This window comes from Myotis myotis, unplaced genomic scaffold (assembly GCF_014108235.1).
Source record: "Myotis myotis isolate mMyoMyo1 unplaced genomic scaffold, mMyoMyo1.p scaffold_m19_p_12, whole genome shotgun sequence".
Classification (NCBI taxonomy): domain Eukaryota; kingdom Metazoa; phylum Chordata; class Mammalia; order Chiroptera; family Vespertilionidae; genus Myotis; species Myotis myotis.
The window spans coordinates 35,995,278-36,020,188 of NW_023416316.1; the positions used below are offsets into that span (position 1 = coordinate 35,995,278).

Here is a 24,911-nt window from a genome sequence, read left to right on the forward strand (position 1 = left end):
CGGCCGGCAGCGGCAGGTTGGTGGCGGCCCCGGCAGCGCCTCGGAGACCGGGCCCCGCCCTGCTCCGCTCCGGGGCCGACGGGCGCAGCGGTCACGGTCGCCCCCGCATTGGGCGCGGGAGCGGGAGGCGCCCGCAGAGCCAGAGGGGCCGGCCCAGCCCGGGAGAGGCGCGCGCGGCGACTGCGAGCCCGGGAGAGCCTTCCAGGAGGGGCCGGGCGGCACCGCCTCCCGCTCCCTCCTCCCTCCTCCCGCGCCCATTCTCCCTCTCCTCCTCCTCTCCCACCTCCTCCTCCTCCCGCCGCCTCCCTGCCGGATCTGTGCTCCAGTTCAGAGAAAGAAGAAAATGTGTGTGTGTGGCGAGGGGGAGGGCGAGCGCTGAGCACTCGCTCCGCGCCTGGCAATCGCGGCCGGGGGTGGGCGCCGGGCGGAGGCGGGGCGGAGGCGGAGGCGGAGGCGGAGGCGCGCGGCGGCCGGCGGCGGTGGGCGCGGGCAGGGCCGAGGGCGCCCGGGAGCCGTGTCAGGCTGCGAGCCGCGGGCGCGCGGGGAGCGGGGAGCCGTCGGCGGCCGCTCGCTGCGGAGACGCCCCGGTGGATGTGCTCTCGCCGCGCAGCGCAGGGAGTAGGGGAGCCTCGGCGGCGGCGGCGAAGGCGCGGGGGGCGAGGCGGGCCGCCCGTGGCCGGGGAAGGAAGCCCGGGCGTCTGAGCGAGGCCGGGCGCGGCGGCCTTTCCTCGCGCGCCCCCCGAACCAGCGCCCGTGGCCGCCTCCCGCGCCTGCCTGGCTCCAGCCGGCGGTCCCAGCCGTCGCTCCTGCCGCACCCCCGGCCCTGGCCGCGGCCCCCGCGGCCGTTCCCGGAGCTCGTCCCGGACGCGCGCCCGGGCGGCGGGGTCTCGGCGGCCACCGCTGCCTCGGGGGAGCGAGGGCGGGAGGGTGTGTGTGCGCGCGTGTGAGCAGGGGGTGCCGGCGGGGCTGCAGGGGAGGCACTTGGAAGAATGACTCTGGAGTCCATCATGGCGTGCTGCCTGAGCGAGGAGGCCAAGGAAGCCCGGCGGATCAACGACGAGATCGAGCGGCAGCTCCGCAGGGACAAGCGGGACGCCCGCCGGGAGCTCAAGCTGCTGCTGCTCGGTGAGTACCGCCCGGGGCCGGCGGCCGCGGGCCCTCCCGCCGGTTGACGCCCCCCACTTGCCACCCCGGGGCTCTCGGGGCAGCTGCCCCCAGTGGCCTCCACCTCTGGAGCTCGGGGCTGGTCATTACCCTCCCCCGGCGCGTCCCCGGCCCCTACCCGCACTCGTTCGGGCGCGCGCGCGGTTGCACAGACAGACAGACACACGCACACACACACGCGCGCGCACTCGCGCACGCAGAGGGGTCGGGCTGCCCTGCCTAGGGCCTCGGCTTGTGCCTTCGGGTATCCCTGAGCGCCGTGCATTCGGGGTGCGCCTTTATCTGCTGTGAATCAGCTAAATGGCAAATCGCTTGGTGGGGCATACGTGCGGGGGTGGGAAGGTGGGCAGAGGGGTTGAACTTCCAGTGTCGTGGCCATCGTGCCCCGTGGGATGGTGGAGTGGGGAGCTGTGTGTGCGTGTGTGTGTGGCCCCGGGGTGCCAGCGGAGCCAGGGCATGTTGGAGGATGGCGTGTGGCGGGGTGGCCTATGTGCATCCATTATCAGTGTGTCTGGGGTCCGGAGAGAAGGGTGGAACACAGTGGACAGACTCGAGACTGGATTCTCCTAGGAGTGATGATGAGGGCGCCCAGTGGTTGTCCCTCCAAAGAAAGGAGGCTTATGTGTTGGGGGGGGGGGGGGGGTCAAGGCCAGATGTGTCACGCAAGTGCTGTTCGCTAGCCACCTGACCACCGAAAGGAGGGACCCCCAGAAGAGTTTCTTGACCAGTGGATGGTGGCAGGCATGTTTCTCGTCTGCATCCTTCTTTCCTGATTAAGAAGAGGGACAGGGGAGCGCTGTGCTGTGTGGTTGTTGACAGCGACTGGTATCTTTTGTTTAATGAGACAACCCAGATGTAGGCCTGAATTCACAATAATTACTCCTGAAAACCAGTATAGCCTCTCAATTACGCTCATGGAAACAAATAGAAACCTTTTGTTCAAAACGGACAACATTTTAGTATCTCGGGAATCTGGGCTAGAAGCAAAACGAGAAGTGCACAGCAAAAATTTCCCTTTAATCTCTTAAACAAAGCACATAACTCAACATTCTTCCTTAACACCAAGTTAGCAAGAAAATGTTGGTTCTCAATTAGGAATTCTATTGATTATTTATCTCTGAGAGAATGTTCAGAACCAACGATCAGGGTTCACATTCAAGCCAGTGTGACATAACTGAACTATTGTGGTAGGAAGAGCAAACAGCTTTGCAGTTACAGGCCTGAAAAATGTCTGCACTTGTGTCCAGTATATTTGCATGTATAATAAGTACGTTTCTAAGACATTTCTGGAAGAAAACATTGTATTGTCAGTTGGGATTTGAGAAACAGGCGTTTTCTTTCTTATCTTGAGCATTCCATCTCTTGGTTCAAGGACCCAGTTGCCTTTTGGACTGAACTGCTTATGTGCTGGATCACTTACAAGCAGAAACAAAATATAATGATCACAAATAGTTACCAGTGGTTACTTCACAGCTTTATGTCTTCATTGTGAAACCAGATTAGATAAATGTGCACGTTTATAAAGAACAGAAAGCAAAGGGCTGGGTAAAAGAGTGGGCTTTAGGAAATGAAGCCAGGGGTGGGGAGATGCAATGGGAAGATGAAGATCTTTTTATTTTCATTTTGGGCTATGTCTAATGGCTGAAAATGCTTTCTGAATTCGTGCAGTTGAGAAGAAAATAGGGCAAGAGAGATGTATAGGGTGTTTATGTGCAGGATTGAGGAAAAAAGCATTTATTTTAGAGACACTTAAGAACGGTTTTCTTTTTCTTCTTCCCCATTTACAGTCTTTACTTGTTTCTGTTTAGCTTCACATCAGTCGGTTGAGGTCTCTCAAGCCATCCCTGTTGCCTGAAATGTGACAGCTCTGGGTTCCTAGCAGCTGAGTTAGAGCCCAGTGGGTTTGTCTGTCGGAGGGCCCAGGTTTCTATGTCTAGGGAGGAATTTGGGGGAAATATATATATAGGGATGCTTCATTACATACTGTGTATTTAGATAACATACTGTGCTTTAAAAAATGAACTTGGAGGTATAAAAAAAATTAAACCAGTTTTACTGCTAAAGTGGTGGTAGTGTGGAGAATTCCGCCCCCAACCCCTTACTAGATACTTGAGAAGGGTTTAATATTGTCCCACCCCAACTGTGGCCTATTAGAAGTGGTAGAATGCTATGACTTTCATTTAGCACCTACATTCATTAGTAACGTTTAAAAATTATACAACTTTCTGTTAGAAATAGGATGCCTAGACATCATGTAAGATTTGCTACAGTTTCATATTCTAGGTATGTTGTTTTGTAACATAACTTCTGCAGTACCTATGCTATTTATATAGTAAATGCTATATACTAAATGTAGGTTTGCGTGCGTGTGTGTGTGTGTGTGTGTGATCGATTTCACGATTTTCTTCTCTCCAGGAGAGAAATGAACAAGGTTGATATTAACAAGGGATGGTAGTGGGGAGAGGTTTCTTTTGAGAACTTTGGACCTGCTGCTTTCATGAGTTTAGCTATTCCTCATTTTTTTTAAATGATACCTCTCCAAAGGAGGTTATAGGATATATTATTTCACAGTTTAAAGAGTCACCAATATTTTTAACTAGTTTATTTAAATTGAGGAATCACCCTTATATTGAAATAAAAATCATGACACAATTTTAATGCAAATAGATTTATTTGGCAGGAGACCCTTGCATTTGTTCACATAACCATTAAATTTTATAAGTTAACAACATGGAGAAATTAGAAAGGGAAATAGTGGTTACCGACCAAGATGAAAGGCTGGCAGTAAAATTTGGGCTATTTTGATTCATACTCAGCAATTATTCCAGTATGTTCCAAATTGTGCAGTAGTTACATATTTTGATCTTTTTATTCTTTTCAAAAAATGAACCCAGAAATCTACCACCATAAAATATATTTAATATTTAATTATTTTCTTGTTTCCTTAAATGTAATCATTTATATCTGTGTTTATTTTCTTTGACATCTTTGAAAACTTTGTATTCAACACATGTGTGCAAGGGGATACTTTAACTCATTGAAATGTTTCTATACTTTCTTGGTATACAGTATGTTATATTTCCTTTAATTGATTAATATTCATGAATATTGATAACTAAATATTTCTATTGGTGGTACATAGGACACACTATAAAACATCAGCATCTTTAATTCTATATAAAAGAAGTGGCTTTGAGTGTCTGCTTCTAGTCACAGATATTTATGCTGGAATTGTTTTTTTGATTCCTTGAAGATACATTCTTTTTCGTACCTGTTCTGATTTTACATGCTTTTGAAATCTTTACTCCTCAGATCTTAATCATTAAATATGAAGATTTAGAAAACATTTTTGTATATTGGGTTCCACCGTTTGAAATCATGCATAATTTGGGCCAGTCTTAGGTGGAAGAATATATGCTCTCAGTCTTCTAAATGAATTACATGTGCAATTTTCTTCCTATTCTAGACTGGAGGCTTATAAAGGTAGGGATTGTGTCCGTATTGGTCTCTTTTAAATACCAGTTTCTAAGATAGTATCAAACTTATAGAATGCTCTTAATTAGTATTTGTTGAATAAGTAAATTTATTTATAACCTTCCTGATAGAAATTGGGACCATAAAATAATGAATAAATTATAGAGACATGGGGATATGCAGTGTTTTCAATCTGTGGCAGATAAATTCATGGTTGTTTTTTAAAAACAAAATTGTATGTATCTCTTTGAGCCAATTGAATACAAATGCATTCCAGGATAGGAAGTGTTAATGTACAATGTAACATCACATATCAAACCCGTGTGTTACAGTATTGTGCTGGGGACATTTGGCAAGATAACAGCCATGCTTTAAGTATGAAAGTTTAAAAGAAAAAGAAAAAAGAAACGATCCCATGTCTTGTTTTTTTTTTTATTGTGTAGAAGTTAGTTTAACATTATCAGCTTTTTGCCATTCACTTTTCTCCATGATACACTCATCAGGATACAGGTGATGACTGTACAGATTTTTAAGATTTACTTGTCAGTGACATGAGGAGAACCACATTGTTGAATGTAGAATTTTGGCAATTGCAGGTAGAACATTTTAAATTTGAGAGGTATACATTTGTACTGAAAACTGCACAGAGCAAGAAGGGACATAGAAGGCTGGGAGTGCTCTGAATGGAAAATTTAGATTATATGGAGAGTTCATTCACACAGGTCTGCATGCAAACCCTCCCTCCTCCCCTCGGTAGGGTTCACTGGAGAGAGGAGAATGGGGATGTTGATTGCCTGAATTAACCTAGAGGTTAGTGGTTGTCTAGGATGGCCACTCAGAACCACAGAATGAAAGTACCCTTCTAAGCAGCCCTAATAACAGCATCTCCCAGTAAATACCAAAATATGGTGTTTATGAGGCTGCTTTAACACCACACGGGTCTTATTTTTGGTACTCTTTGAGCTTTCAAGTGTTGAGTATGTTTCTAAATGTCAGGATTTATTTGGACTCATTTCCTCTTCCATCATCTTTTATTTTTTTTTGAAAAAAGTGCTTATAGTTTATATCTGAAAAGTGAAGTGGGAGCATCCCTCATACAAATCAAAACGGTAGCTGACTTTTAACAAAGCCTTTCAAAGTAAGATTTTTGCATTGAATCATGTGAATTCCTTGTCTAGAGCTGCCATAGTAGCTGTCAATCCTGTACTTACGTTATTTCTTCGGATGGGAACCTTGGCACAAATTAAAACCCTACTGAACGGTGAAATCATCCCATGTATCTCTCTTCCAATATTTTTACGTACGTTTGGAAAGGAGAACCGGAAGAATAATTTAGTGGCCGTTTTGTTTATTACAAATACATTTGATAGCCTCTTTTTCATTAAAAACAACAATAACAAAACACCACCAAACCCAGCCGCACTTTCTAAGAGGTGGCTTAGGCTCGGTTTTTAGAGACGCCTATGAAATGTAGGTATTGTTTTTATGACAGATGCATTTGTAAGGACCTGAGACCGTTTTTTGCAGTTGTGAGGCTGCCTGCTATGCTAACCTTAGCAGAAAAAGGAACAGATTTTTCCTTCATGATCCAGGCAAACTTATACTTGAAAGGAAATGAAGATGGTAGCCCGCGGGTGATTTTATTCCAGCATTTACATTAATTTTTCCTTAAGGAGAGGCTATCCATTCTGTTGACATTAATGGAAGTGTTGACCGGATATTGTAGAGGGAAAACAGGGAGCCCAAAGGGTACATCTTGGAAGAGAGAAGCCATTTTAAGAAGGTTAGGATTGCTTTCTCCCCAAGATCGGGGAGGGAATCTGTTTCCTCCAGACCTTCTGTCTTGGGTTGAGGGGAATACAAGTGTTTGTAGCAACAAATCTAATGTCTAACTTCCTAGTTGAGCAGGAGGGCAGTGACATTCTTCAAAGGGAAACTTTTATCATGGCTTGTCAAGGCAGTGTTAAGATCTTTGCAGAATTAATCCCAGAGAAGTGCGAAATAGCAATAGAAGGTAAAATGTGTGATTGTTGGTAATTAAGTCTGTGGCAATCACTGACTACAGTAAACAGTGAATGTTTTGTCTTGTTCTGCCGCATGGAGTAGCATTAAAGAAAGCGCTATTATCAGGCCCGAACACTATTTTGTGTGAACAGCTGTTACTAATAAAATTATAGGAAGTTGTTCGACAATCACCTTTGATTTGTTACGTTACCGATATGTACAAATCTGTCTGATTTCTCAGCTAACATGCAGTAAAAAGGGAAAAAAGGATCTAAACATGCTGTTGAAAATGAGTTCATAAATCCTCAGTGGTCATGAATCTGGACTTGACAAGCAAAAGCAAACATCCATATTGTGAGGCCTGGAACTGAAAACTGAATTTGCTAAATAGCTCTGGGGTTGACCCTTATGCCTAGCCATAGTTTTGGAAATCAATGCAGAATATTTTGTTAAAAGCCTTCATGGCTCAATTTTAAGAACACAATGAGTAATATTATTTAAAAGTAAAGTTATGAAGAGTTTTCAAATATTCAACAAACACTTGCCAGTTACTAGAACATAAACATTTCCTCTAAATTTTATTATTATTATTATTTTTTAACCAGGCATACCATAAGAAACCTGCATCTAGAATGCTGGTCAAATGAACAGATATTAAGCACCTATTTGGTGCAAGATCATGGGCTATATGAGACACTCCTTATTTCTTATTTGCCAACAGGAAAGGCTACAAGCACTTTTCACATTTCTTGTTGTTTCACAGTTGACGCCCTCGGACTGACATGTCCTTCTGAGTATTATTATCCTTCCTGGCTTTGGCTTTTCTATTGGCTCTTGATACAAAGAAAAAGACAAAATAATCTGAAGGCCATTGTAGAAGCTTTCCGGGGATTACACAACTGGGGAAGCAGATGATTTGAGAATTTGAACTCCTGAGTTATATGTGTATGATTTCCTTGGACTGGTTCACTTTCCCCCCCCTTTAACTGTGAGAAACTATTAATGACCACTTACCCTAGATTGGTAGCTCTCTGGGGGCAAAGATAGTGGCTGTTGTTTCTTTGTACCTCAAGGTAGCACAATGTCCGGCTGGGTTTACAAATATTCTGTTGTCAGTAATTGGAGGCCTATGGGCATCAGAGGGTGGGGGCAGGTGGGCAGCTGGATTCCCAGTTGGAAGAAGTGAATTTAAACTTCCTGCTTTCTTCTAATGGGTACCATCCATATGCTCTCCATTTGCCCCCCCTCCCCCTTTGCTGTTTTGTGGGCCACCTGGGGCACAGTAAAAGGAATTCTGTTTTAAAGACGAAATGGAAATCCTCTTTGTCTCCTGCTTGCTTCTCATTCATTCTCCAGGGAGAATGATTCATTTGAACATTTTTATATTGTTTCGGGTTGAAAAGGCAATAGCGTTTATCAAGCAGTTTGAATGGAAATCGGTTACACACAAAAGTCCTTTGAAATTTGAAAATTCCATGCACCTTTATTACAAGATTAATCTTGGATTGTGAGCAGTTTATTGCTTTAGAAACAAAATAGTTGTTTCAAGAAAGTGTATAATGGGTTGTGGTGTGGTTAGGAGCTAGAATGTTATTAGTGCCATTGTATTGCTGACACCTCACAGATGGGAACAATAATTGACCCACAGATTAAAGAAAAAGAGCTGGAGTGAGACTTTTTGGCTCTGTGGCAGGAAGTGAATAGTGATGTTAGGAAGATATTCATGTCTATTTCTAAGAGATAGCCTCATGTTTTTCCTTTTGGAGAACCAAAATCATGACAGATAATTGCCTCTTCCAGAATTTGACTTTTTTTTTTTTTAATTGCCATCACTTGCTAAAAAAATTGAAATATATATATATATATATATATATATATATATATGGCTTTTTTATGTTTTAAAAACTTTTTCATCTCTTTTGTTTTTCTTGTTTCTTTTTTACGTTTTTTTTTTTTTTTTGCTGAAGTGGCAGCAGGGTGGTAGATGGTGACACGTATTTGCTGGTGACTATTTCTGAGGGACATGCCTCAGCGTCTTACCCACTCATTACTCAGTCTTCTTCTGTTTGCTGCAGCACCCCTTCTATGTGAATACTACCCACCCATTTACTCTCTCATCATAGCTTCCTTAAACAGATGCTAGGAGGGGTTCCTTGGATCCTGTGGTGTGCACATTTCTTTAAGATTTAGGGAACTTCCTAGTGGCTGCTACTTTCAAACATCATGTGGATGAACTGGTGAGAGGGAAGTTGGGGGCTTTAATACATTGAAAGAAAGACACTTGTGCTTTTGGGAAATGATTAACTTTCTTTAGCAACACTTGAGTCTGCAAAACAAAGAATGCTGTCATTAAATAAAATGTTATTCTCCTTCCTTTTCTGTAGGATGGGTAGGACTGGGACTTGAGCTTGTTCATGACTACCAGCAGGGAGTTAGTGAGCCCTGCTAGGTGACCTATCCTGGGCCACTGGGTTTCAAAATAGGATGTAGCACATTTGTTAGAAGGGGAGAAAGTGCTGAGGCCTATGTTGAGCAATAGTGAAGGTTCCTCATTTAATGATTTGAAAGTCCCCATCTCAGTGACTTGAGAGCCTTAAAGCATGTAATTGTGTTTTCATGCAGATAGGGAGGAAGATATCAGCCGGGATCTTTGCTTTTGTTGTACCCCATCAATCTGAGTTTTGTTTTGTTTTTTTTAAGGTAAAGATAGAATGATTCCTCCTCCTCCTCCTCTTCCTCCTTCTTGTTAATCCTCACCTGAGAATATTTTTTCATTGATTTCAGAGAGAGTGGAAGGGAGGGAAGGGGGGAGAAGAGAGAGAGAGAAAGGGAGAGAGAGAGAGAAGCATCAATGTGAGAGACACTGATTGGTTTTGCCTACCCCCATGCACCCCAACCAGGCCTGGGATCGAACCTGCAACCCAGGTATGGGCCCTAGACTGGGAAGTGCCCTTGACCTGGAATGGAGCCCAACCTTTCATTGGGTGGGCAGATGCTCTATCCACTGTGCAACACCGGCCAGGGCCCAATACTGTTGTCTTGCCATATGAATTGATATTTTAGGGCCTACCCTTTTCAGAGCTACTACATTATATCATACATTTTTTTTTTTTTCGGCAGATGGCAGAGACAGTTTTCCTCTTGTCCTAAAGAGCTGACCCATTTCCTGTGACTTGTTCTAATAATACAGGATGACTTTAATTCTTGTTTCTGGTTTGCCCTTCAAAGAATGCCAGGGTAGTTGTTAAGCGTTTAACTCTTGTCGCTATGTTGTGATACATATTTTTGAAAATTGGTAAATCCTGCAAAAACAGTGGCAGACTGGCTTTGTGAAAGTTTATTTGGCTAAATAATTAAACACTCCTTATGACTCTGCATAGTGGTTTAGCTATGTTTTTTCTAAAACCTGTAACTGAAAGACGGTCAAGTACTCCTGCTCTACCTCTCTCTATCGTTTGTTCCTTTACTGTTTCTATGGAAACTTGTAGAATGAAGAGATTGCACCAAATCTAAGGGCCATTTGAACTTTGGAACGTACCCTGCTTCCCTTCTGTAGCTTTGACCATTGTGGCCAATCTCTGCTCAAACTCACTCCTGGATGAGGGGCCTGGGCCCCAGCCCTCCCCAGAAGTGATGCGATGTCTAAGGAGGCATTGCCAGGGCTGATGGCCTCCTCCTGGCCTCCCTCACTCTCTTCTTTTTCCCTTTGGGAGTAACTCTGGTGTTTCGCAGGCAGCTCCCAGCTCCCTGGGGAAGAGCTGTGAGGAGGAGGAGGAGGAGGAGGAGGAGAAGGAGAAAGAGGAGAAGGAGGAGGAGGAGGAGGCATCCGCGTTGCCCCTCCTGCTGCCTGGCGTGCTGCTGATAGTTTCACTGCCTTCCCAGGGAATGGTATCACACGCCTGCTGTCCTATCAGCATGGCTCCCTCGCTTCCTGCAGGAAGGGCAGCATCCTGGGGCGCACAGGGGTGGAGCCCAGAGGCTCAGTGTTCACTCCTCGCTCTGGCCTGGGAGTTTTCTTAGACACCCTGAGGCAGCTACCTGTGACTCACCATTACTTTTTATTTATTATTTTATTTTAATTTTTTTGCTTCATTGGGTTTTAAGCAATGCTTTACATTTGCTTACAAAGAATTTCTGTGCCCAGGCTATTTCTGCCAGTTTCAGTGAGAGCAGGTTGGCCATTTGGGCCTGGGCACTGCCAGTGTCTCATACCCCTCATTGGAGCACATTTGGGGGACGGGGGGGACTGCTTCGTATTTGGAGCCGGTAGATCCTTTTTCCAGGGCCTTCCAGAAAAGATTTAGAATGAACCCTTGGATGGACCATTTGTGTCCATTTCTTCATTTATTGCTGTGTGTGTGTGTTTCTTGGGGCTTTCATTGAAACCAGAAAAACAGATAATGTTGAACAAATTCATAACATGAACTAAGGAATTTCATACTTTTTTTGTTTGAAAATCTAGATTATCTATCTATCTATCTATCTATCTATCTATCTATCTATCTATCTATCTATCATCTCTGTGGCCTCTGAACTGTCTTCAGTTGTCATGGCTATGGTCAGAGAAACTTTAAGAAAGCAACTTCTGCCCTAGCTGGTTTGGCTCAGTGAATAGAGCGTTGGGCTGCAGACTGAAGGGTCCCGATTCAATTCCAGTTAAAGCACATGACTGGGTTGTGGGCTCAATCCCCAGGAGGGGGCATGCAGGAGGCAGCGGTCAGTGATTCTCTCTCATCATTGATGTTTCTCTCTCTCTTTCCCTCTCCCTTCCTCTCTGAAATCAGTAAAGAAATATATATTAAAGAAAAGAAAACAACTTCCTGTCTCTTTTATAAAATATTTTTTATTTTATTTTAGTTTTTTAAAGTTTTTTTTTTTTAAAGTGATTTTTGGAGAGAGAGGAAGGGAGAGAGAGATAGAAACATTGATGAGAAAGAAACATCATGGATCGGCTGCTTCCTGTATGCCACCTACTGGGTATTGAGCCCTGACTGGGAATCGAACCAGTGACCACTTTGTTCACAGGTTGACGCTTAACAGCTGAGTCACACCGGCTGGGCTCTTTTTAAAAAAGAAATTTTAAAAAATTTTACTGATTTTAGAGATAGATAGATAGATAGATAGATAGATAGATAGATAGATTTGTTGTTCCACTTATTCATGCATTCACTGGTTGATTTCCATATGTGCCCTGACTGGGGATTGAACCCACAAACTTGGCGAGTCCGGACAGCGCTCTAATGAACTGAGCTACCTTGTCAGGGCTTCGGTGTCTCTTGTCTGCATTCTAGAGAAGGGGCTCTATGACCAAAGAAGGAACAGCTAGACTCTCACCCTGCTCTTTCTGAAAGAGCTACGCGGTTATAAGACCCAGTTCTATGGGAGGAGTCAGGCAGGTGTATGGCATTCTTTGACCCCTACTTTGCTCTTGGCACATGGCCTTCTCATTATCTTATCGGCTTCAGGCTTATTTGCTTGATTTCAGATTGGGAGATGGACAGTGCAGGGGAAACAAGCAGTCACAGGTGAAGGAGAGTCATGGGGATCTAGTGGGCCTTGGCAGGGCCGAGGGTGTTGTCCTAGTAAGTTGGTGCAGCCAGGTCTTCACTAAAGGAGGGGTGCCCTGCATGTCGGCCTGGTGTCTCTGGTCAGGAAGAGCCGGGCAATGCAGCTTCCTCTCCTCAGCTCCACTGCCCTGCTGCATTTCTTTATCATTGTCACATCGACCCTGCCCTTCCTCTTCTTCCTCTCCCCTAGCTTGAGTTGGGAGATGAGCAAGTGTAGAAGCCTGCGTTGTATGGGAGGAGTTTTGTTGCATTGCACCCTCCTGTCCTTTTGTTTCTCGAGGTGGTTAGATAGACTAAGCCCAGATATCATGTCAAGCAGTGTCCTGAAAACCCCTTCACATAATAAAAAGAAAATTTACAACATGATTCCATTGACACTGCTCCCCGCCCCCCCCCCCCGACCCCCCCACCCCACGTCAGTTCTTTAAGGCGGGAGAAGTGCATCTATTACTGGATTGAGAACTCTGTGAATCTGGTGATAAGTTATTAGAATGTCTCTGGAAAGATTCTTGTCTAGGAAGTCTGCTTCCACCTGGCTGGCTTCCTCCTACAATAGAGCGCCTTTCAGTTGCCCAAGGCAATGAGTAGATAAGTAGTATCATGAGATACTCTTGCCAAGTGGAGTCATACCCAGGTGGAGTATGTAATACAGGCATACTTTGGAGATATTGTGGGTTTGATTCCAGGTCAGCACAATAAGGGAGTTTGGCTGGTGGAGGGTCTTGCCTTCAATTTGTAAAAAAAAAAAAAAAAAGCAACACTATGAAGCACAGTAAAGCGAAGTGCAATAAAACAAGGTTTAGAAGTAGTTTGTAATTTTTAGCTGAGAAAGACCCCTCTCTATTGGTTGTGTTCTGTAAGGGAGCTGTACGCTTCCTGGGCTATTACATCCAAACCCAGGGGTTGGACTCTTTTCTCAGATTAGTCAAGGTCCCTAAAGCCTACTTCCAATTATGAACATTCAAAATTGGCTACATTTGTTTATGATAGAATTGACTTAAGAAAATTTCTTGTCTCATAATAGGCAAGTATATTTTGAATAATTTGAATAATTCTGAATAATTTGGGAGTACTGAAATAAAAGATACTTGAAATCAATCTCAGTTTTTATTCCCAAACACTTCCTAATGGGTCAAAAACTAATGAATTACCATAATACTAGCTCCTCTGGGAGCTAAGCTTGGATCAGACTAGGATTCTGCAGATGCAAGGGCCTTGATGTGTTCAAGGCCTAATGAAAGGGATGTCATCTGAACATTCTAGTTTCTCCTACTATTTGTTGGCTCACCATCTAAGACAGTGGTTTTCAACCTTCTGGCTCTTTAAATACAGTTCCTCATGTTGTGACCCAACCCTAAAATTATTTTCGTTGCTACTTCATAACTGTAATGTTGCTACTGTTATGAATCATAATGTAAATACCTGATATGCAGGATGGTCTTAGGCGACCCCTGTGAAAGGGTCGTTCAACCGCCAAAGGGGTCGCGACCCACAGGTTGAGAACCGCTGATCTAAGATGTTGTCCCGAGCCATTAGAAGTAACTCAAAAGTGTTGGGCACATAACATCTCTTGTAATGATGATTCCCATCTTCTGTGAAAGAAGATACCTAACCTGTATATTGCTTGATCAGTTTTGGATAAATAATTGTATTTCCCTATCCACACAATTCTTGGCAAGGAGTTGCATTTTAATGGAGGAAATCATAGGACTTCATTAATATTTCTTCAGGGAAATCTTGACTCCAAATATATTTTCATGAAAATCACCAGCTAGGTCCTTTGAGAAACACTTTTTTCTGTAGGGCTTTCCACTCCAGGCCATGCTTTCTATGGGAACAGAGATTCTTGTCTTGGGTTTTTCTAAATCCCTAGAGTCTTTTTGTAAATTGCTACTCAAATTACAATGTATCCTTCCCAGAATAAAAATTAAGGCATTGTGCATCCCTAGTTCTGAATCACATAATGATTTATTTTTTCTATTAAACATACACACACAGACACACTTTTGTTAGACTAGATTAATACACATGTTATTTCTAGGTCAGAGAATATGAAAAATTTTATGACTCTTGATTACACTCACCTAAACCCTTTTCCAAAATGATTGTATATAATTTGAAGCATCATGAGCAATACTGTCAGAATATCAATAAGTTAGGCAAAAATGGCACATAATTATACATTTGCACTTATTTGATCACTAGTGAGAATAATCATTCTCCCATATGTTTGTTTCTAGTTGAATTTCTTATTTTGTAAGTTGTCTCTTCATTTCCTTTGCCTGTTTATGAGCTCTGAAAACACAAATGAAATTAGTCTTTTTTTATATTTATGGCAAATAACTTAAACCCAGTCTGTTATTTTTCTTTTTCTTTGTTTGCTATTATTTAATACAGAAGTTTTTAATTACTTTGAAGTTAAATCATTTGTTGGTCTTTTGCTGTTCTGTTTTAAAATAAAAATATAAATCTGTTTTTTTATACCTCTTGAAAGCCAGATTTACTGCTATTGTTATGGGTAAAACTAGATTGAATGTAGTGTTTACACATCACTATTGAATGATTCTTTTTCTTTGAAAAGGAAAATGAAATACACATATAAGGTCACACTATGACAGATTACACAACATATGCTGTTCTGTATGTGACTGGCTTTTTTTGGTCCAGTAATATGTAATGAATATCTTGCTATGTTAATATAAATCTTTTATATCATATATTTTGGCTCTTCAGTGTTCAATGTATTTTTTGTTAGTCCAGTGTATTTTGACTTACATAGTGGTGTGCTGTAGCTAGCTTGCACCTGCTCATAAAAGCTGATTGTACACATTTCTTCTCAACTCTGCATTCAGTGACTTCATTTTGGTAGCTTGAAATCATCCATGATGGGAGTGTTTACACCACAGAAATTGGCAGATGCTACAAATCAGAGCTTTCCCTTCTCCTTCCTGAAGGACTAGTTAAATATTTACCAGTACACCACTTTTTTTCTTTTCTTTTTTTGGTTAATCCTCACCCGATGATATTTCTTTCCATTGATTTTTAGAAGAGTGGAAGGGAGGAGAAGAAAGTGGAAGAGAGAGAGAGAAACATTGATGTGAGAGACATATTGATTGGTTGCCTTCCCAATGTGCTCCAACCTGCACCGGAGGTCCAGCCTGCAACTGCGGCTTGTGCCCTTGACCAGAATTGAACCTGCTGTCCTTCAGTTCTTGGGCCAACACTCTAGCCATTGAGCAGATTGGCTAGGGCAGTACACCACCATTTATTCCTGACCCTTGTTGATGGATATTGAACTTGACTCCATAAACAAAAATTACAATCAGGGCTATAGTGAATATTGAAAGGGATACATTTTTGTACACTTGCACAATTGCCCCTTCAGATAAGGTCCTCAGAGTTAGGTCATCAGCCAAGTAGTAGGCTTATCTTAAATTTTAATGCACAATTCCATTTTACCTTTCAGAAAGGGTATATTGGTTTACTTTCCCACTACCAGTTTATGTTAGTGGCTATTTTGGTTCGTCTCAGCTATCATTATGGTTTTGTCAATCAAATGGGGGAAGAAAAAGATCTTGTATTTATTTACATTGTATGGAATTAATTTTTATTACACGGTATTTTCTACATATTTACAAAAATATATAAAATGCCTCAATTTATTACTTAATTAGATGTTTTAAAAATCACATTTAACTTCAATTTTATTAGACATTTCTAGAAAATTGGCCGTTTTATCTGGAAGGATGGAGTGTCCTACGATGAATGTCTTTAAGGAAAAAAGAAAATGGAATCAATAAGATTATATGACAACTTTGGCTATGTGCAAAATTGTACCGAGACACACAATTTTTAATTGTGATAAGTCCAGTTCATCTGTTTTGTTTTCTTTCATTGTTTGTACTTTTGGTATCATATATAAGAAGCCAATGGTAAATTCAAGGTCACAAAAATTTACCTCCATGTTTTCTTCTAAGACTTTGTAGTTTTAGGTCTTATAGTTAAGTCTTTGATCCAGTTTGAGTTGATTTTTGTATATGGTGTGTGGTAGGGCTTTGACTTCAATCTTTTACAAGTGGGTATCTAGATGTCTCAGCATCATTTGTGGAAAAGACATATATTTTCCCAACTGAATGGCTTTGGCACCATTATTATTAATTTATTTTTGCCTTATCTTTATTACTTTCTTTCTTGCAATTTCTCTAGGTTTATTTGGTTGTGTTTTTTTATTTTCTTGAAATAAAATTCATAGGTTATGGATTCTAATAATTTCTTGATTTGAATAAAAAGTGCTTAAAGCTTTGACTATTTCTACTTGTTGCTGTATAGTGCTTATATCCTTTTTTTTGCAGACATTCTAAAATTATGATTTTGCTTTTGATCTCTGAAGTGGAGTTGTTGAAGGTATTTTAAAAATTTCCAAGTGTGATATTTCCCCCAACATTTATTATATCTTCCTAGTCTTACATCACTTAGATAAGAGACTGTGTTCTGAAATGTTTTTGCTTTTTAAAATTTATTGTAGTCTAACATGCAGCCAATTTTTGTTCTATGGATACATAAAGTATGTATGTACATATAATAAAAATAAATATATGTGTATTTTTTAATTTTATTGCTGTATTTGTGGTGAATCTCCATTATATTATGTTGTGATTTTGTCAAGTGTTGAGAATTAAGTTAAAGTCTTCATAACTCTAGTGTTTATGACACTTCCTACTTTTTCCAGAAATGCTTGCTTTATGTATGTAATTACTTTTTTGTGAGGTACCTAAAAAAATGTCCATGAGAATTAAGTTTTCATCACCATAAAATTACCTTCTTAATGAAAGATAATGCTATTATATCTTGAATTCAGTTTTGTTCGGTATTAATATAGTTCTTTTATTTCCATTTGCTTCTCCATTTATTTTTAATTATTCTTCATCTCTGTTACTTCCTCTCAGAGATTCTTCCCCTCCCCTGCTCTGCTTTCTGCTTTCTGATTCTTTTATTGATTTCTGGCAGTTCTCTCCCTCTCTCCATCCCCCCTCCACCCAATCTCCCTCCTTTTGCTATTTGGTTGGTATTGGGTTTTGTGTGTGTTTTCATCTCTGAAAATTCGGAAGCTTTGTAATCTGCCTTTAATTTTACTATTGGTAGTCCACATAACTTTTAGTAGTAGTAGTAGTAGTAGTCGTCTTCAAGTTATGTTTCTCAGTTTATTGGCTTCAGAGATGAAATACTATTTATTGTGTCCCTCCACGTGCAGTGGAGAAATTTGTTCACCTATTACCAGGGGTTGGGAAACTATTTTAAGGGGGGGAGGGAGAGCTTTTTATTTAAAGTGCCTGATAGTAAATATTTTTAGCTTTTTAGGCCATATGGTCTCTGTTGCAACTACTCAACTCTGCCATAAATACTTTGTTTATGAATGAGTGTGGCTATGTTTAAATAACATTTTATTTACAAAAATGGGCAGCAAGCTGGATTTGGCACTCTGGCTGTAATTTACCAACCCATCATTTATATTAGTTTAATTTTCTGCTTTCCCTGGTGTTTTATTTGTAGGTTCTAATTTTTTTTTCCTCCTGTCTATTATAGACAAGTTAGCAATGCCATACTTAAACCAGTTCTCTAAATCTTAGTGGTTAATAATAATATTAACACATTTTATTTTATACCTATATTTTCTTTTCTTTAACAGTCTTCTCAGAGACAACCCTGAATATATTGGATGAAAAGAACTCTTGCCGAAACCGGTTTGGCTCAGTGGACAGAGCGTCGGCCTGTGGACTGAGGGGTCCCAGGTTCGATTCCGGTCAAGGGCATGTACCTGGGTTGCGGGCACATCCCCAGTGGGAGATGTGCAGGAGGCGGCTGATCGATGTTTCTCTCCCATCGATGTTTCTAACTCTCTATCTCTCTCCCTTCCTCTCTGTAAAAAATCAATAAAATATATTTAAAAAAAAAAAAAAAAGAACTCTTTTATGAACAACATAAACTTGTCCATGGCTAGAGATATTTTTCTAAGGGTTCAAGTCTATCCCTGTAACTTAATGATTGAAAGGCTAAACATATAGAAAACTGAAATTATCTTACTTTGAATATTAAAAGGATGTTGTGTCAGAGGGAATGAGAGTTGTACATGGTATTCAGGATTGTTTTCATGCTCATTGTTTGAATCCACATTTTGTCTGTTCTGCTCTTTCAGTTATAGCTTCCTGACTTTCAGATTCCGTGGATGTGCTCTCCTAATCCTGGCATGGTTTGCTTCTCTCCTTCCACCTGCGTTCCCCTTGAGTGCTTTCTGTTCATCTTTGCTGGCATAAAGTTAGCATTTGATCTTGCAGCCTATGTGATACTTAACATTTCAAAAATGATTCTATAGTGTTGCACAGTTCATACATAGAGCTAATTTATTTTTACACTTCTAAAAACTCAATCCTTTGATTATTATACTCAATACCTGGGAAAATCGCAGGGAATCATTTCCAGTTAAGCCTAAAGAAATTCACCTGAGTATTATTTATGCCATATATTGCTTATTTATTATTCAGCGTTCTTTCAGAAATTAAAAAAAAAAATATTTTTTACTGATTTCAGAGAGGGAGGGAGAGAGAGATAGAAACGTCAATGATGAGAGAGAGAAATTGATCAGCTGCCACTTGCACGCCTTATGCTGGGGATCAGGGATTGAGCCCGCAACTTGGGCATGTACCCGGACTGGGAATCAAACCATGACATTCTGGTTCATAAATCGATGCTCAACTGTTGAGCCATGCTGGCCAGCTGGGCTCTTTCAGAAATTTTAGTATTCTTCTACATTTGTACCTGCAATTAAAATTACATATTTAGTATTAATTCTGCATTTAAATAAATGCCTACCACCAGATATTTCTTCTCTCTGTTTCTTTAATTTTATACTTTTTAAAAATTGTATACTTTTATTTATTTTCATTCACTTATGAGTTGATTGGTTTGTATTTTCAGATATATTTTTCTCAAAAAAAATCCTTGGATGGCATGTTTTCTGAGTTCTTGTGTGTTTGAGAATATCTTTTTGCAGCATTCACATATTAACATCTTGCATGGGTATAGAATTCTTGGATTACATGTCTTTTCTATCCACTTTGCTTGCCTCTTGGTAGATGTTCCTCCATTGTGTCCTGTCATCCCAATTTAATGAGAAGTAGTCTGCAGTCAGCCTGAATATATTTTTCGTGATTCGTTTTTTTCTATTTGGATGTTTGTTTGTTTTGGATGTTTAATAACTTTACCAAATTATGCTTCAGTGTTTTCTATTTATTATTTATCCTAAAAACTCTGAACATATACATTCCATCTGTATATTTTTTATTTTAAGGATTTTCCTAAACTTATTATTGAATGTTTTCTCTGTTCCCCAATAATTTTTTCCCCTCTTTAGGCACACCCATCATTCATATATTCAATTTCTGAGGTTTCTTTAGCGAAGCTGTCAACTTCCCTCTAATTGCTTAATTTCTCCGTTCTTTTCCTTGTGTGATTTGCTCTAATTCTTATCTGCACCATTGATTTGGCAGTGGTTGACATAAATGTCAAGTGCTAGCAAGTAAGTTTTGGATGACTGAAGTGCCTGCTCTATGTTTTTGATGCTTCACATTCATTTTTAAGTTCTGCAATATCATTAATTTTTCTTCTTATTTACTTCGTTAGCTCTGACAGTTTCTTTCTACCTTACTTTATTTTTTAATATCCCATTTTAAATTGTTCACATCTTAATTTTTCTTGGTCGTACAAAGGAATTATTATCTTTCTTTTCTTCTGTTTCCTAGAGTAAATCTTTTAAAGTCTCTTCATTTTCTTTTTTGCATGTTCTGTGCCTTGTCTTCATTTTTTTCTTAGGAATGTTCCAAATTTTGTCTGGCCCTACTGTTGGTCCAAAAATAGTGTGGGTGGACTCTCATTGACTTCCTTCCCTATTTGTCTTGGGTCTGTTTGTGTTTTTCCCTTAGCACTTGAGCTGGAGGGCTGGAAGATGGTGGTATATATTCTGTTTTTAGCTCTTTAGTTGTCTGAGTAGGGTGGTAGGGAGGGCTCTGTGGCAGTGGGCAGCTTCAGAGCTTTACTGCTTCTTAATTTTGTTGTATTTTATAACCAGTTTCATTAGTTCCTTCTCTTTTGGGTGAGCCAGGCACTTTGATAAGAAATCATTCAGAATGGCGCCTCACTGTTTATGGGATGTTTGTTCTGTACATCTATTGGGTAAAGTGTTTCTTTACATTTTTAGACCACTTCGCAAGGTTGGGGCACGCTTTTAGCCCTCTGCCTTGCCAGGTCAGAGGGACCACCTGGATTAGCTGGCTGTCTAATTTCTTTTTAGCCCCTCCACTGCTGATATAGGTGGGCACAGGAGTTCCAAAACGACGTCACTTGTTCTTCAAAGTTGGGTGGTACCAGGGAGTCTTTCAGAACCTTTGTCACTTGTGTCCCTCTATACTGCACTCTTTTACAGACAGCAGAGCTGTGTACAGACCCCCAGCAGATTCTTTCCTTTTGGTCCATTTGTATTGCTTCTGTTCTCTAAGTCCTTTGCTATTATTAACATAGATGAGGTTTTCTCCCTCCCCCCATTTTTGTACATTTTGAAGGATAGACAGGAAGTTGTTATTGTTGTTGTTGTTTTTAGAGCACTTTGCCTTCTTTCCAGGAAGTCTGCTTTATAAGTCTTGAGAATTATAATTAACACATGTGAAGTCTTTCATAGACAGATGTAATTATAGAATCTCAGTTAACAATGTGCTTTAAAGTTCAAACTTGCTCCCCATACTTGAGCCACCTCTGTAACATTCCCTGATTTAGTGTTAGTTTCCCCCTCTCTGCATTCAGTGGTGGGAATGTCATCCCCTGGAGGGAATTCTCTTTGATCATCCATATGTGTTTGTTGACATTTTTCATATATTGAGCTGAAATCTGGCTGAAAGTAGCTTCAGGTTGCATCCTTTGGAACCCACCTCTACTTTTACAAATAACTCAAGTTGGCCTCATGGCATGCCGGGGGCTTGCTTGCTTTGTGTGAAACATTATGTGTTCTTTCTGTCATTTTTCATAAAACAGGTTTAAAGCCTTGTTCTTTATCATCATACTTGTTTTCTTCCTTAAAAATATACCCGTAGTGGAACCCAACACTTGAGATATGGTTTTATGAAGTCACAGTAGATAATATGTCTGCATCTTCTCCATGAGATTCCAGAAATCTTTGTCTTTATAAATCATCCCAAGAAATATAGAGTGCTGCGGGCTTCTGTAAGCTTCTCTTTTTCATTTACTTTTAATACAGTGCTACATTTCTAGCCTTGTTTTTGACCTCTGGTTTTTGACCTATGACCTGCATATAGTCCTCGGTATTTTTGCACATCCCTTTATCATGTATTTACATGGATTTTTTTTTTCAATTGCTGAGAGTACTTATCACTATTGAATTTTATCCTGATTCTGTGAGAACATCCTTCCAAGATTAAGATCATTTGAACTTTCCCCCCCAACTTCTAGCATTTGTAATCCTACCCAGTGCATTCTCAGAAGAAAGTTAGATGAACCTATTTATTACAATAAGATTCCACAGCCCACTATTGAATGTGAGTCTCTTGTCAATTCCAAGTCTTTGGTTATTACTTTGTTGTTTAATTACCTAAAAAATATAAAGCCAAAACTTTGCTACCTGAATTTGATCTTAATGTTTAATCTGTGTTGGTATAAAAGGGAATGGAGAAATAAACCAAGAGAAGGCACATCTGTTCTTCCTTCCTCAACTGTGGCCTGGCCTCCTGTCAAAGAAGGAAGTCAGGGTGCCCTGCCTGAGTGGGGCTCTCTTGCATCACAGCATTTTAGTGGAGTGGGGTGGGGTGGCAGCACCCCTGACATTGCACATTGTGGGGGTCTGTCTTAAGCTCTCCTTACATTCTGAAGTTTAGGTTGTCAACCAGTTTCTAATGGCCATGATCAATGAGGAGGGAAGGAGCATTTTCTTATTCCTTACCATCTGTGAGTTCTAATTTCGATGTTGGAAAAAAGGAAAGTTTTTGGAGAAGCACATTTCATTTGGTACCTATTTCCTTTACAGCTAAATTGGTTTAACATCCCCCCCCCGCCCCAATAAGGCAAGTGGTTCCTAAAGAGAGAAAGTCAACATATAATTCTGTATATTGGTATCCTCTGCTTTTCGAAAGTTCATGTTAGGCCACTTTGCTTTTATTGACCTACATTAGTACCTGTTTTCGCTAACTGAAAGAAATCCAAAGTGGAATTTTGCTTTTATGAAAAAAGGTGAAAAGGGAAAACAGTGTTCAATGTTTGTTTGGCAGTGAGCCCATCCATTATAGAGACAGCCTCCACCCCTAGCAGCGGGAGTGACTGTCATGCTCCTTCCCCGGAACCACAATCAGCATCAGGCTGCATAGCTTTGACCTATGTCAGTGCTTTATCTCCATTTATTTTGTGCATTAATTAGCAAGATGTGTCGTAAGGTATCAGACGAGCCTAAGAGAGCTTGTAAGGTGTTATGCTTAGCATAAAACTGGGTGTAATTCAGCATTTTGATTATGGTCAATGAAATAAAGACATTGTGTGTACTTTGAATTTGGGGCCTGGGAATGCTGAAAATTTATTCCATATATATGAATGGTAATTGCTTCTTCGCTTCACACCATTTTGGCTTATGAAAGGCCCGTAGGAACGCTCTACTTTCAGTGAGTGAGGGAAGCCTGTACTTTATTTTACAGGATTTGACATCATGCTCACATTTTCACCAATTACATTACATTTTCTCAGTTAGGAAATTTGGTAGTTGAGTGGAAGTTGTTTTATTCATTATATGTATGATTATTTAATATGAAATAAACTCGGTTCTCCTAGTTAGATGGTGTTGGTCTTAGATGATGGGAGAGGAATTGGTAGTAAATAATTCTGTTTCTTTAGCCAAAAATTGAGAAGAGACTCTCACTTTATTTTTTTTTTAATTTTTATTTTGTTATTATTATTTTTTATTGTATGGTTCGATTTATTTATTTTTTTTAAAAAAATTCTCCTTATTGTTGAAAGTATTACAGATGTCCCCTTTGTTTTTTTCCCCATTGACCCCGTCCACCCTATACCCACCCCTCCCAGGCCTTCACCACACTATTGTCTTGTCCATGGGCTATGCATATTAATTCCCCAGTTAATCTCTCCCACCCACCTCCCCCAACCCCACCTTCTTTCTGAAATTCATCAGTCTGTTCTATGCTTCTATGTCTCTGGATCTGTTTTGTTCATCAGTTTATTTTGTTCATTAGAATCCTCACCCGAGGATATTTTTTCCATTGATTTTTCAGAAAGAGTGGACAGGAGGGGGTAAAGAGGAAGAGAGGGGAACATTAATATGAGAGAGACACATCAATTCGTTGCTTCCCTCATGTGCCCAACTGGGCCAGGGATTGAACCTGCAATTCTGTGTGCACCCTTGATAGGAATCGAACTCACAACCCTTTGGTGCGCAGGCTGACCCTCTAACCACTGATCCACACAGGCCAGAGCACCCCTATCTCTTGAGTGGCCTGTGCCCACGTGGCTGTTACCCACGTGGTAGAAGAAGACCCTTTCTGAACACTGGTCTGCCAAGGATATTGCCTCTTTGTAGAACTTCTAACAGATAAGGTGACTGAAGATTTGAGCAAGTCACCTTTAGAGGGGCAGTTTTTCTCTCTGCCCATGTATGTGTATGGCAGGTCTCCACATGGCGGAAACACTCTTTAATGTCATTGTCTTAAGTCTTACTTTGTTAGAAAAATGGACTCATTGCTTGTAAGCAGAACTACCAGGAGTAAGTTTATTTCTTCATTAATTTGGTAATTTACCAGAATGTATTCTTTTCTAGCCCCAAGTATATTCTGTTGAAATCCTGAAGTCATTTTTGTTTCCTTCTCTCTTACCCATGAAAATGTTTCTACTAGTAAAATGTTTGTTTGGCTTTTAAACCAATGCTTTAATACTGTTCTATACCTGGATCCACAGCAGGGCACACTGTCATAAATCCAGTTATGGTTAACAGGATATTACATACTTTTCTGGAGATTTTAGCCTTGCAAGCCAAACCTGAGTTTTTAAAAATGTGCTGACTGCGTGTGTGTCAATTATGGCCATGTTCCAAGATGTGTGGACTCGCAAGGTGAGGACTGCGTGCAGCAGCAACCCCAATCCACCAGCGCGCTGCCTAGGAGCTGCCCCCATTGTAAGGGTGCTTCCTGTGTAATTTCAGTGTCATGGTCAAGATTCCTTTTAAGAAAAAGTGCAGTTGTGCTGACATTTATGTTGAGCAAACGAAGTACAGTTCATATCTGTTGAAACTGAAATTGTAATGCGTGGCTACGTGAGCGTTCTTTCCAACCCTCTCTGTATGTTCTTGCATATGCATTTATAGAACCCAGGGTAAGTCAGATGGTGCAGAGGCTGATTTTTCCCGTCTCCCCTGTTTTTTTTCTGGTGGGTGGCTTGCTTGAGCAGGAGAATGCAGTAATAAATCTATCAGCATCAGAATTCTAGTTACACCATTGTATTATTTCTTTTATTTAAAATGAAATATTTTAGCCTAAAGGTTTTCATTTTCATAAGTGTTCTTTTGTAAAACAAAACAAAACAAAACAAAACGTCTTTTGGATTGCTCTATACTGTGCTCTGAAGTGCTCTTTTCCAGCTGAAAAATGA

At 40.8% G+C, this 24,911-nt stretch overlaps 1 protein-coding gene across 1 annotated transcript in view; it reads left to right on the plus strand.

Annotated features, from left to right (window-relative positions):
* The first annotated feature begins 955 nt into the window (after positions 1–955).
* GNAQ (G protein subunit alpha q) overlaps positions 956–24,911 on the plus strand; it is a 263,117-nt gene continuing 239,161 nt past the window's right edge. Inside the window, exon 1 of the mRNA XM_036330776.1 lies at positions 956–1,125. Within this exon, the coding sequence (XP_036186669.1) occupies positions 990–1,125 (136 nt within the window). The 5' untranslated portion in view covers positions 956–989. The remainder of the gene's footprint in view (positions 1,126–24,911) is intronic.